At 34.0% G+C, this 13,998-nt stretch overlaps 1 protein-coding gene across 1 annotated transcript; it reads left to right on the top strand.

Annotated features, from left to right (window-relative positions):
* The first annotated feature begins 5,348 nt into the window (after positions 1-5,348).
* LOC105123024 (Calmodulin-binding transcription activator protein with CG-1 and Ankyrin domain) lies at positions 5,349-13,532 on the top strand. The gene is made up of 13 exons (XM_011022466.1): positions 5,349-5,703; positions 5,811-5,936; positions 6,019-6,134; positions 6,460-6,548; positions 6,797-6,842; positions 7,090-7,570; positions 8,699-8,817; positions 8,919-9,009; positions 9,146-9,369; positions 10,510-11,192; positions 11,574-12,144; positions 12,366-12,659; positions 13,137-13,532. The coding sequence occupies exons 1-13, from the start codon at positions 5,691-5,693 to the stop codon at positions 13,224-13,226; spliced, it is 2,943 nt and encodes a 980-aa protein (XP_011020768.1). The 5' UTR covers positions 5,349-5,690; the 3' UTR covers positions 13,227-13,532.
* Positions 13,533-13,998: the final 466 nt, after the last annotated feature.

Below are 13,998 nucleotides of genomic sequence, written 5' to 3'. Positions count from 1 at the left end.
ATCATGCACGGTTTAACCATTTGAAAAATAATGACGTGACGGATGGATGGTTTGCACGTTCTTTTTTTTTTTTTTTTTTTTTGTTTCCCTTTCTGGTTAGACTACGGTGCCATAGGTATTTGAAAGAAACATTGAAAAGGACTAGCACGAATAGTTTGGCATATGCTTCTATGTTGTTGATTTAAAAAAAAAAAAAAAAACTAGCATTATTTACAAAAAAAAAAGTAAGCAAAATAATATTTTAATTTTTTTAATAAAAAACACAGTTTATACATAATTAAAAAACATAACATTCAGAATTTTCGTGATTCAGAAATATTTATTGAATACATATATAAACATTAAAAAATCCTCATCTTTATCAAAGATAATTTTTTATAGATATTAGCCATAAATTTGAATATGGCTTAACCTATCAAACATATAAGATAGCAAACTATCTTAATTTAAAAAAATAAATAAAATTACTTGAATCAATTAATTAATTAATTATCCATCTCGAAATACTATTATAAACAACTCATATTTTTAGGACATCACCATATTCTAAAAGCATCCAAGTTGCATTACATGCAAATTGAGAAGTCATGGAGACACTGTCACAATCCACTTTTATCATAATCTATTTTTTGGTTATTTTTAAATTCACACTTTTTCTCTCTTTAAAAAAATATAAAAATATAAAGGTAAAAAAAAAAAAGAATGCTAGAGCACTTAGAAAATGACTAAAAATTAGTAGAGAATGTTTAAAAATATAAAAATTAAAATTTAACAGTATTTTATTGACTAATAAGAGTTCTATTGATAAAGAAAACAATTAAATGTTATTGAAGGTTTAATTAAATTTATGAAGAATTTAATTAGAAGAAAAATTGATTTTGGAGTTAATTTGAGCTTTAATTAAAAAAATTAAAGTTTTGGGGTCAAATTATAATTTTTTAGAGTTAATTTGGTCAAATCAGGAGCTTAATTACATAAATATTAAAGTTTGATGACCAATTAAAAACTTAAATAAAGAAATATGAAACCAAGAAGCAAGTTGGAAAAGGCACATGAATAGAGGGGCTATAATTAAACTAAATTTGGGGTCAAATTAAAAAAATTAAAATTTTATTAATTAATTGAGGGTCAAATTGCATAAATCAAAGACGAAGGACCAAGTCGAAAAAGGTGACCAACTTCAGAGGTGGTAACTGAATTTGGCAGGGATACAATTGAATTGATTTTTAAAATTAAAATTGAAATTGAGGACTTGATTGAATAAATCACAAATTAAAGACTAATTTAGAATTTAACATGATTTTGCCGTCATTTTCTTTTAAATGAAACGACGTGTTTTGTCTAAAACAACGTCGTTTCACACACTGTTCATTAAAAAAAAGAACGCGAAATGGTACCGTTTTAAACAGCACTATGGGTCTTCTTCTTTTCCTAGACGCATGAAGTAGGGGAAGAAGAAGAAGATTTTGTCTTTCCCTGTTTTTCACCACCATCTCTTTCTCTCCAAAAGACGCCGACTAACCCTCCTTACTAAGCTGACCCATGACCTCCTACATGTTAGAGAAAAGGAGGAGACATGCCTCCTTCAGCAGTCGTGGGGCGACTATACAGAGGCCGCCCTAACCTCCCTGCTTTGTCCCTTGACCGAACAGAGGTAAGCCATTTCACCACCTTTCTCTGCTTATAAATACAGAGGCATAGAAGAGACGAAAAAAGAAAAGAAACAAAGAGTAGAGAAGAGAGAAAAGATGAGAACAAAAAGAAAGAAAAAACAAAAGAGAAAAAACAGAGAAGGGAGAGGGAAAAAAAGGATAAATACCATTAGCCACCGCAACAACAATACCCTCATCGTCAGCACTGCGAGCAGTTGGTCGATGTTCAATTACTTGTGCCCACCGCTAGCTTCCTTCTTCGGTCACCCTCTACTGTTCACTCTGCATATGAACAGTGGAGGGTGATCCACGATTCCTTTTTTTTTGTTGGGTTGAGCCCAGCCCAGCCCATGCATTCGGGCCAGGTTCGGCCTAGTCCAAAAAAAATAAAAATTTTATTTTTGAAATTTGTGAATTTTTCATCTTTTTCTATACGTCTTTTTGCTTAATATCAGTATATATGTTATGTTGTAAAAATACAAAACTTAGTATTAAAATACCGGGTTTTTTCAACTTTCAAAAAAAAAATTAAAAAATATTTTTATGCATGCGGCTAAGTATTTCAAAGTTAAAAAAATTATATTGTGTTTTTGATACACAAAAAGAAAATCAATGTTTTAGAATGTTTTTTGACTTTAATAACCAGTTTATTAAAGTTAAGAGAACATTGGTAAAAAAATTTAAAATAACAAAAATTTTATTTTGTTTGTCTTTTAGTATTCGGGGTATAACATTACATGTAATACGTATTATAGTTATTAATTTTTTTTTCAAATGCTAGAATGATTAGGTTTTACCACATCAAGATAAAATAAAAAAAACTCTTTATTGAGGAAGGTTTTTGTTTAATACAGGATAGGCAAGACCAACAATTAGAAAACACGACAAAATCTTAGATTTTATCAGATAATAAAATAAAATAATTTATTTTAAGTAGGGTGTATTTAAAATTTTAATAATTTTTTATATATAATTAATCTTTATATATGATCTTTAAAACTAATTAGAATTTTTAATAATTAAAATATAAAATAAAAATTTATAATTTTTATATAAAAAAAATAAAAATTTCTTGTTTCTCTGTATTTTGTCGGGTAAACTTTCATACTTTTCTTGAATAGTGAGTGATCACCACGACGTTATATCCGTACAACAGCAAAAGGAAATTTCAATTTGGACGCCAATATTACAGTTTGGATGGCTCCGACAAGCGAAGACAAGGAAACCTCTCAATCGGTCCCACCCACTGCCCAGGCACATGATGAGCTCAATTGCTTGGTAATTGAACGAAACATCATGGACTCATCTACGTGGTAAGAAAAATCACGTCTTCAGAATGAGAGGTGCATAATCAGCGGCTTGCATTAACGGCCAGCGTAAATTATCAGTAACTGTAAATTAATCAAGATATATACAAATTAATTACTAATTTTTAAAATTTTGAAGAACAGATTATTCCATTTACTAGGATAATATCTTTTTATCATATATAATCATTAAATTAACGAATTTGTAGTTGACTTTTAATATAATTTTGGATAGTCAAAGCTTTCCTTCAACTTAATTTTGACTAGCTTTTTTTTTTTTGTATTTTAGTTAAAAAGGAAGGGTGAAGGAGATGAGTGAAATATTCAAATTATCTAAATCCTTTTATAAATAAAATAAATTTGGGTTGAAAAAACTATTGGTATAGAAGAAATTAAGAATTTAGATAATTAAAGTAATTAGATAAAAAAGTAATTTTACTAATTTTACATTTGAATATTCACCATTATCTCGAAACTAATTTCAACCTAAAAATAGTAAAAAAAATTGGTGTTGAATTTATAATTAATAATATTCTATTAGTTATTTAATAAAATTTATTTTAAAGAAAGATTATATGAATTTGAGAAGTAATAAAATTCATGAAACATAAAAAATAATAAGAATATTTTAATCTAATATTTATTTTTTATGCTTGCATCTATTTATTTATATAAAGTAAATTTCATTGAATAACTAACATAGAATGACACTGATTACAACCTAAACACCATAACAGTTTTTCACAATGGCACCCCGATTGGAAATTAACTTGGAACTAGACTCTCGAGACTAAAGAACCTGTGATAAAATATATCTCAATACTTCTCATGCCACCTCTAATAAACAATCCTTATGAAATTGAAATTTTTTTTTTGTCTTGCCACCTATATATGTTTGGAAGGGGTCGTGTGTGTGTATATATATATATACAGAGAGAGAGAGAGTTTACGTGGGGTTATTTAAGATGTATTTAGGTGAGAGGTGTGGTGGTTTTTTCTTAAAAATACAATATTTTTAAAGCATACATTATGTTTTTTAAAAACAAAAAATATATTTTTTTGGTTAAAAATATCACCACACCTCTTATCCAAATACACATTTAAATATAAATACAGAATGCTTATGATTTATGAAAATCACATGAGAATATTTATTTTGGGATCATTTGACTATATTCAAAACTTTAGAGAAACATAAATAAAAGTTAGATTATAATTTTAAAATTCAGTTCGGCCTATTAGGTTGATTCAGATCTCAAAACCAGAATTGAAATTGGATTAGGTTGAAAAAAAAAACTTGGTTAACTTGACTAGTTAATCCAATAACTATCTAAAACGTGATCAATAATTAATTATAATTTATAATTTTTTATTTTTTATTAAAATAATATTATTTTTATTTTAAAAAAATTAATATTGGTAATTGATATCCTGTTTAAATCCAATAACCTGTTAAAATCTAAATCTGCATCTTGAACCGTACCAGTCACTAAACTGAATCTGAAAACTACGATTCGGATTTTATAGAATGATGTCAGGGCGCAGATTGCAGATAGGCTCGCCCACCACGCATAAGCTAAAATGCCTTTATTTAACGGTCAACAATTATCTGCATTATGCACGAGTCTTGCACTGATATGAACATTCTTCCACGAGCTGGAAAATGCCCTACACCACGTGTTTGTGCTTCTTACATATGCTTTAAAAAATCATGAGCTCACTTTAAATAAGCTTTTGTGATTTGTCAATACCCCCACCAATTTCCCAGCACTTCCATCCATGATTTTTAAAATTTGGAAACGAGTAAAATAAACAATACACCCTTGAATTAAGCCAGCGGTAATAAATTGCACCAACCTTTTGTTGGCACCGGTGAAAGAGCTCCAAGGCTGTTAAACGACGCCACCACTCAGATTTCAGAGTAGACTTTGATGAACAAGTCAACTGCACCACCTCTTTGCCCTCACTATTCTGTATCTCACACAACGATAACAATTGAATATGTTTTTAAATTATTTATCACTTTAAAAAATATTAAATTATTTTTTAAAAACATATTTCTATCAATTTAATATGATAATGTAAGAAATTTAAATAATTTAAAAATATAATTTAAATTAAAAAATACTTTTAAAAAATATACCATACCACGTTAACAAATACATACTTAATAATTAAGAATACAGGTACGAGAATATTATACTTGGCAGGCCGTCGTAACAATCCCCATCTTTCTCAAGTCAAATTGCTGATTAGTGGCTCATCCAGGGACAAATGAGTTATTTCGTATAAAATCAGGGATAATTTAGTATAAAAACAAAATAACCGAGCAGCATATACCAGTAACCTACTCCCTTTTTGCTAAGAGGTCAAAGTAGTTTCAGCTATGATCTAAACATTGGATAATTTCCTTCTTTCTCTTACACGAACTCGTATTGTCTCCTCGTCTTAAAAACCTCAATAACTGCACGGCTTAGTGAAAAATTCTCAACCCTCCCCCTCCCTCTCGTCAATCGGCGTCTCCGGTTTAAGCTTAGAAAATGGGTCAAGGATTGATAAATCCGGACCGTAAGTGCAGTTTTCCTAGTTAGAGACTTTCATTTCATGTTCTCTGCAATTAGAGTCTCCACTTCACATAATCGGGTAGAGGGTGTTGTGATTTCTGTATTTTTTTTTGGCTCCCTGCAATTCTTCCAGTTAGCTGTTTTTTCTTCGAGAAGTTAATTCCATCATGTTGCAATCAGGTAAGTTTTTTTTTTTAATTAAAGATGAATTGCTGTGATTATGCTCTTATGATGATGATGAAGAACAGATTTTATATTATTTTACTGAAAATCTGGAATTCAATCAGGGTATGATATTAATAGTCTGTTTGAAGAAGCACAAACGCGGTGGCTGAAACCAGCAGAAGTGCTTTTTATATTACAAAATCATGATAAGTATCAGTTCACAAAGGAACCACTTCAAAAGCCAACCAGTAAGTAATTAAGGTTTTCTTATATGTAATGAAGATTGGATTACCGCTAATTAGTTACTTACAGTGTGGAAGTGTTGAACAGGTGGATCTTTGTTTCTATTTAATAAGAGGATTCTTAGGTTCTTTAGAAGAGATGGTCATAGTTGGCGCAAGAAGAAGGATGGAAGAACTGTCGGGGAAGCACATGAAAGGCTCAAGGTTATTGTTTCACACCTTCAAATCTTTTGCACGTACATCACTATTCATTTATTCGTGTGATTGTCATCTCGCGTGCGGTAGAGGTTCCTTTGGAAATTTTTTTAAGATATGATCATGGATCTCATTTATAGTATTAGCTGCTAGATGTATCAATTTAGAAGGAGTAATATGCATTTCAACGGTGTTCTAGAACATGAAATGACTTTCGGATAGGTTTTGTGGTTTAGTTAGTGAAACGTGTTTCCATTTCATGCATTTAGTGTTTATTCTAAGGTTCGTATTTCTGGCATTTTTCTGTGTATTGACATTTTTCTGGCATGATTAGGTTGGAAATGTTGAGACTATAAATTGTTATTATGCACATGGTGAGCAAAACCCAAATTTTCAGAGACGCAGCTATTGGATGCTGGACCCGTGAGTAAACTCTCTACTCTTCTATAACTATTTTTTCCCTTTCATGATGTGCTATGATCATAGAGAATACCTCATATTCATGATATCTTTCGAGCAAGTGGAAACATAAGTTTTACGCAAGATATAGAAAAGCTAACCTAAAATTATCCATAGAATCATGGCCATTTTACTCACTCCCATTTTATGAGCAAGAAAAGTGGATGATAAAGTGTTGGGTCACATGTGCTGAAATATTACTTTCTTGGCAGGGCATTTGAGCACATTGTGCTTGTTCATTATAGAGAGATTTCTGAGGTGAGTTGTTATGACCTCTGTAAATTATCAAATTCTGTGATATTTTATGTTTGAATGTGTTTAAGTTCTTTGTAATTTTCAGTCGTGATCCTTATTATTTCTGTTTTATGGGTTGGATTGACCGCTCTGTCATTCCATTGAGGTGCTTGTCAATCCTTTAGCTTAGCAGCAAACGATTTTTGATGAAATGTTGCTTAGCCTGCTATAAGTTGCAAATTAATGTCACTTGTCACATTTATGTCTACAGGGAAAACCCTCTCCTGGATCTGCTGCACAGCTATCACCCGGATTCTCTTATAGTCCCAGCAGTAATACTAGTCAAACTCAAGGTTCATCCTCTGCAACTAGTGGCGTATATGAACAACATCAGAGTTTGTCCAGTCCAGCATCTGTAGAAGTTAACTCGGGATTAGACATCAAGGACAATGGGGTGGATAGTGCTGCAGAGCTTACTAGTTTTGCTAATAACAATGTTACTCAATGTTTGCGAAGGCTGGAGGAGCAGTTGAGTTTGAACGAGGACAACATCAAAGAAATCGGCTCATTTGGTGGTGTGGAGGGAGCCACAAATGATTCAAAAATTCTGGAATACACAAACCACATCTCCAAGGAGGATCAATCTAAGAATTTACATCGTGGATCACAGTTTATTGTTGATTACCAATGTTATGGTGGACTTTCTGGAAAGCAACTAGAGAGAAGCAATCTTGCACCACTTCAGGATGCAGGTTTGTTGTGTCCTTATCTGGTGCTTGTACTCAATTTAAACAAGGCATTTTACTTCTGCTAGTTTATTGATGCCACGTTACACGTGGCTGCATTTAATTTAATTTGTTTCGTATGTATTCTTACATCATGTTTAGTATTGTTAAGCATTTTATTTTATTTTATTGCTAATTCTGGCTTAACATTAGCTTCTTAATTAATTCTTCAAAGTGTTGTTGGCTTAGAAAATTTGTGTGTATCCAATTCTTGAGTGCAGTGATTCAATTACTGTTGTTCTGCGATTCAGTTTTGTTAATTTCTCTGACTTAGCTCAGGTGGTAATAAGTGGGTGGGTCATGTTAGATCTCTGGTTCAAATCTTACCTGTTGAGAGAAAAGCGTGCAAAGATTTTGGAAGAGGTTTTACTTGACAGACAGTTTGTGAGTAAAGCTCTCTCACCATAATCCTCAAAACAAAATAAGGGAAAATAAAATTTCCTCACGGATAAATTCCAAATGGATTTGTTTTGGTATTGTGGTCTATAAATGACAGGGTTAAGAGAGTTGTGATTAGAAGGTGAGTACAACATGCATCTTTCTGATTCTGTACATGTCCCAATTTAATTGAGAGAAAGAGGGCCTGATGCTGGTGTTTCTTACAGCATATGTTGTGCTTCTATTAGAATCATACTTGAGTTGGAAAGGGAAGAGAATTTCCAATATCATCATAGGTTAGGAACTAATTTATATTATCTCATCAACTAGCTATTCTGGAAACATGAGCACTAACTTGTATAGGGCTTTAAGAATTAATGGATTAAAAGTGATCTTTTGATCATAGAGGGAGAGGATATCCATCTCCCAAGGACCAGATTTTGTCCAATATGATCCTTTTATTTTAGTTGTGGTGTAACCACCAAGTAATCTCTTGTTTACCACTTCCTTGAAACACTTCTCAGAGATTCCTCAGTCATTCCTAGCTAATGTTACCGCGTACTTACTCTTGGATTGATGCTTTAATATTTAACTAGTGGATCTGCTTAGTTGTGTTCATGTATCTGCCTTCCATTCTTCCTTTCTTCATTGATATATAAATAGAACACAATATGAAAGGAATCAAGAAAAAGCTACTAATGACATTATGGTTTCTAGGTGATAGTGGCGCGTACCAGCAATCATATTCTCAATATTATACAGATGGAAGTAAAGAAGACCTTTCTTGGAATGAAGTGTTCGAATCCTATGAGACTTCATCAGGCATTGAGTACCAGGTTAAATACATGGAGACTGTAAATGACTTGTCTTTCTGTTACATCTTTGATATCCTCTTAGTTGTTTATACTGGTTATGGACATTCATATTTTTTCAACAGGAAAAGCCCAAGTCTTCTTTAATGATGGAAACAGCTCAAGAGCAAGAAAATTCTCTTTGGATAAATTTTGCTGAAACCAATGTTGGAAACTGTATGATATCTTATGGCCTTGAGGATCCTTTCAATGAATAATGTTGTGTTGAAAAGATATCAATAGTCATTCACATTTTAATTTTCAACATGTAGTGAACTTTTATCAAGCTTTAATATTTTTTTCATATTGCCAGCTTCTTTGTTGCTGCCTCAAGAATTTGAAGGTTTCGAAACTCCAACATATTCTTCCGTTATAGAAACACATGAAAACAATGCTGACTGCTATGCAATGCTTTATGACCAAGGCCATCTTGGAATACCCATTGAGGCAGATTCAAGTTTGACAGTTGCACAGCAGCAGAAGTTTAGTATCCGTGAAATATCTCCAGAATGGGGTTATGCTACAGAGGCTACAAAGGTACAACTCATCAAATTCTATGAACTGTTATGCTCTTCACTACATTTCTCGTTATTCATTCATTGAGATGGCAGTATTATTCTAAGAATTGAACTGTTGTGTGGTTTGAAGAATGTATGAACTCATTAATTTACAGCATTTGAAAAAAGGCTGCCCCTTCAGTGCAGTGATATAATTCTAAGTTGATAGCATAATTTTCCTCACTCCTGTCTGGATGTGTTCATTCTTTTCTTTCGGAATTATGCTTTCACCGATGCATCCATCTCATGCAAGATTTGACTAGTTTTTTGCTGCCTGGCCAACTATTTGCCACCATCCTCATTCTTGATCAGGATTGAACAAAACAGAGGAAAAACTTTCCCTTGTAGCTTTATCCCTAGTTTTATGATTCTGCTAAATTGGTTCCTGACTTCATTGAAGACAGTTTTTAAGAAATCAGGAAAACATGACTGTATATTGGACACTGAAGTACTTGAATATAGCATGTATTAGATGATCCTGATGCCAGACATTTATAAAATGAGCACAGGACACAGAATCATCTTATGCTGAATTCATTGAAGATAGTATTTAAGAAATTAGGAAAACATGACTCTGTTCCAGGACACTGAAGTACTCGAATATAAAGTGTATTAGATGATCCTGATGCAATGCACGTATAAAATCAGCAAAGGACACAGAATCATCTCATGCTTCCCAATCTCAAGTGATGGATTCCTGCACCCTCTCCTTCTCCCCCTCTCCCTCTCTAGGCAAAGAGTAATTCAAAATTTCATGGACAGCGACCTACCATCCAACCCTGGTGCTTACTGGTACCATTGTGAAAACCAGATAAGACTAGTTACTGGTAGCTTATCATCCTTTAGATAACTAGATGTTTTGGTGAACATTCTTCAAACTACCACTTTGCTTGCAAACTAAACAGTTATCTCATAAACCTTCCTGATGCACCAAATGAACTTCTGTCCTTCTGATGACTCATTCCTCAGGATTATTTTTGGAACATTTCCAGTTTGCATCTGTTGTTGTTTGAGAATATTCTTAAATTAGTTATCTTATGCATTGCTTTGAGATGTTTTTCTTTTTAGTTCTGAAATAAGAAATAGAGTCCAAAATTTCAAGTCCTGAGTCTCAATGCAGGTCATCATTGTTGGATCGTTTCTCTGTGACCCATCAGAATCATCATGGACATGCATGTTTGGTGACACTGAAGTTCCTCTTCAAATCATTCAAGAAGGCGTTATTCGTTGCGAAGCTCCTCCCCACCAGCCTGGAAAGGTCACTCTCTGCATTACTTCTGGCAATCGGGAGTCCTGCAGTGAGATCAGAGACTTTGATTACCGAGCTGAGGATAGTAGCTGTGCTCACTGTAACTTTTCCCAAACAGAAGCTAGTAAGAGTCCAGAAGAGCTATTGTTACTTGTCAGATTTGTGCAGATGCTTCTGTCTGATTCTTCTTTGCAGAGAGGAGACAACATAGAAACGGGAATTCATCTACTTCAAAAATTGAAGGCTGATGATGATTCATGGGGTTATATCATAGAGGCTCTTTTAGTTGGCAGTGGAACTTCATCCACGACAGTTGATTGGCTTCTGCAACAACTACTAAAAGACAAGCTGCGGCAGTGGCTTTCCTCCAAGTCTCAGGAAGAACATGACCATCCTGGATGTTCATTGTCCAAAAAAGAGCAAGGGATCATACACATGGTTGCTGGGTTAGGTTTTGAGTGGGCCTTAAGCCCAATTCTCAGTCATGGAGTCAGTATAAATTTCCGTGACATTAATGGGTGGACCGCTCTCCACTGGGCTGCTCGTTTTGGAAGGTAAAATTATAACCTGGTATGTTTTCATATATTTTGTATACTGATTTCAGCTATAGAGATTGTTTATCTTCCAAAAGAAGAGGCTTACAACTTATATTGCAAGGGAAGAATATCCATGTTGAATGTTGATACATTCAACCCAGACTTGCAATTTTGAGTACGTGTATAGGAGATGAGAAGATAGAATTGACTAGTTTTGAGAGAAAGCTTGAAGGATTCAGTGGCAGAATTATCTTCTAACTCGCCAATTAACCAAATGAACTGAAACGGAAGACGATTAGGGGTGTTTTTGGGTTATGACTTGGAATGTAGTAGATCTCATAATAAATTGGTTTTATTTGCTACTAGTTTTTGAATGGTGGTCATTATTTTCTGTAACAGGGAAAAAATGGTTGCTGCCCTTTTAGCTTCTGGTGCATCAGCTGGGGCTGTGACTGATCCTAGTTCAAAAGATCCAATTGGCAAAACCGCAGCATCCATTGCTGCCAGTGGTGGGCACAAGGGACTTGCTGGTTATCTTTCAGAAGTGGCACTAACTAGTCATCTTTCATCTCTTAGACTCGAGGAAAGTGAGCTTTCTAAAGGCTCTGCTGAGATTGAAGCTGAGAGAGCTGTAGATAGCATCTCAAAGGTGAGCTTTGCTGCCAATGAAGATCAGGTTTCACTTAAAGATACCTTGGCTGCAGTCCGGAATGCGGCTCAGGCAGCTGCCCGAATACAATCTGCTTTCCGTGCACATTCTTTCAGAAAGCGACAAGAGATAGAAGCTTCTATTTTAGATGAGTATGGTATCAGTGCCGGTGACATTCAAGGGCTCTCGGCTATGTCAAAGCTGGCCTTTCGTAACTCCCAGGATATCAATTCGGCTGCATTATCCATTCAGAAGAAATATCGAGGATGGAAAGGTCGCAAGGATTTTCTAGAACTTAGACAGAAAGTTGTGAAGATACAGGTGCTATATCTTTTCACCATAGATCTAATTTCATCTGTATTTTCTCAAAATAGTGAGATGTATTAAAATCATGATTTGTTTTGTGCTTCAGCATTTCATTATCTAGACACTTGTGTATTCATTTATCAAGTAGCACAATCAACAAACCATTAAGTATATTACATACATTCATTTTGAGGGGTTGAGTATCCTTGATTAAGCACCTTTTGGTCTTTTGGCAGGCTCATGTGAGAGGCTATCGGGTTAGGAAGAACTATAAGGTAATATGTTGGGCTGTTGGAATTCTAGATAAGGTAGTGCTGCGGTGGCGACGCAAAGGAATTGGTTTGCGAGGTTTCCGGAATGAGATGGAGTCCATTGATGAAAGGGAAGATGATGATATTCTCAAGATGTTCCGCAAACAGAAAGTGGATGGAACTATTGATGAGGCTTTCTCTCGTGTGCTATCGATGGTTGATTCTCCAGATGCACGTCAGCAATATCGCCGGATGCTGCAACGATACCGCCAAGCTAAGGTAAATACATCAGAAAAATTTGTATTGACATGGAATTTGAACATTCATGCTTTCTAATGCAACTGGTTAATGTGTTTTTTAAGCCTTTTACCTCTGAGCGTCTGTTGATTGTGCAATAGAATGGATTTTATTTTTTTTACCAAGTAATTCGATGGAATTAACAAGAAGAAAAAATTATGTAATTTTTTTTCATGCATGTAAAGTATGGTGAACTCAATGTCATGGTGTTTGAAAATACTAATGTTGGCCTAATTACACAGTTGGAAATAGAAAGTCAGGTTTGAAGGTGGGAGGATTAATTGAGAGTTCCTGCCATTTTATCTTGAATCAACCTCAAAAGTTTAACAAGATACTTTCTCCTGCTATTATTGCCCCAGGATTATCCCAAGAGAATCACTGTGCGATTTTAGTGTTTCTGTGCTGAGCACGCTAATTTTCTTTTGGCCAAACCTGTGAATTCTTCTACCATTCTTGCAGGATGAACTCGGTACTAGTGAAGCAGCAGCGTCTACTTCTCTGGCTGATGCAAATGAGATGGAAAATGATGATCTGTACCGTTTCCAGTAGAAGCAACTTCTGACATCCAATTGCACTAACCAATCTTCACCCCAGTTTGACCGATCTTAAGTTTGCCTTGGATAATTCTGGATTCAGTTGTTGTGTATAATGGCTTGCATTCACAATAGTCTCTAGTGATATTAGACTATGACTGGTATATATCTCATATTGATTGTGTAAATGCTTCTTGTAAGTGCCGTAAATGGTACATGAAGAAGTTGTAGTAGTTTCTTTATTCTCTTGGAAGCTAATATACTCTTTAGTATGGATAGTAGTCAATCCTCTTATGCATGCATGCCCATGCTGGGATTCCTGGTATCAAAGTCTTTTCCTTGGTTCACTATGCGTGGAGCCTTTTCTTTTTGGCTAGAATAGAGATTATGCACATGGCTACCAACGGCACTAGAAATAGAGAAATTATCACGTCAACCCCTATAAATATTTGTTGAAGGCATCGCGCTTACAGTACTCTTGTTTTTTTTTTTTTTTTAGGGTTAGCTTATGAGCTCATAGCTACTTTTTCATCGATAAAAAATGAGCACGATGAAGACGATCGATACATTTTTATTTATTTCGAATAAAAAAGTTCAAACTTGAAGGACTAAAATGGAAAATGTGAAGGGTGTAGAGAGAGAGTGGAAATTTGTCGACGTCGCCGCCCTCGCCCTGGTTCTTGCTAATTGGGTGTTTCATGAAATTTTAAATTTAATTTTTTAATTTAAATTTAATTTTTTTATATTTTTAAATTATTTTAAAATATTAATATTAAAAATAATTTTAG

The sequence above is a fragment of the Populus euphratica genome, unplaced genomic scaffold (genome assembly GCF_000495115.2).
Source record: "Populus euphratica unplaced genomic scaffold, PopEup_1.0 scaffold8.1, whole genome shotgun sequence".
Classification (NCBI taxonomy): Eukaryota; Viridiplantae; Streptophyta; class Magnoliopsida; order Malpighiales; family Salicaceae; genus Populus; species Populus euphratica.
Note: the sequence above shows the minus strand (reverse complement) of the source record. Positions and strands in the feature narration are given on the sequence as shown.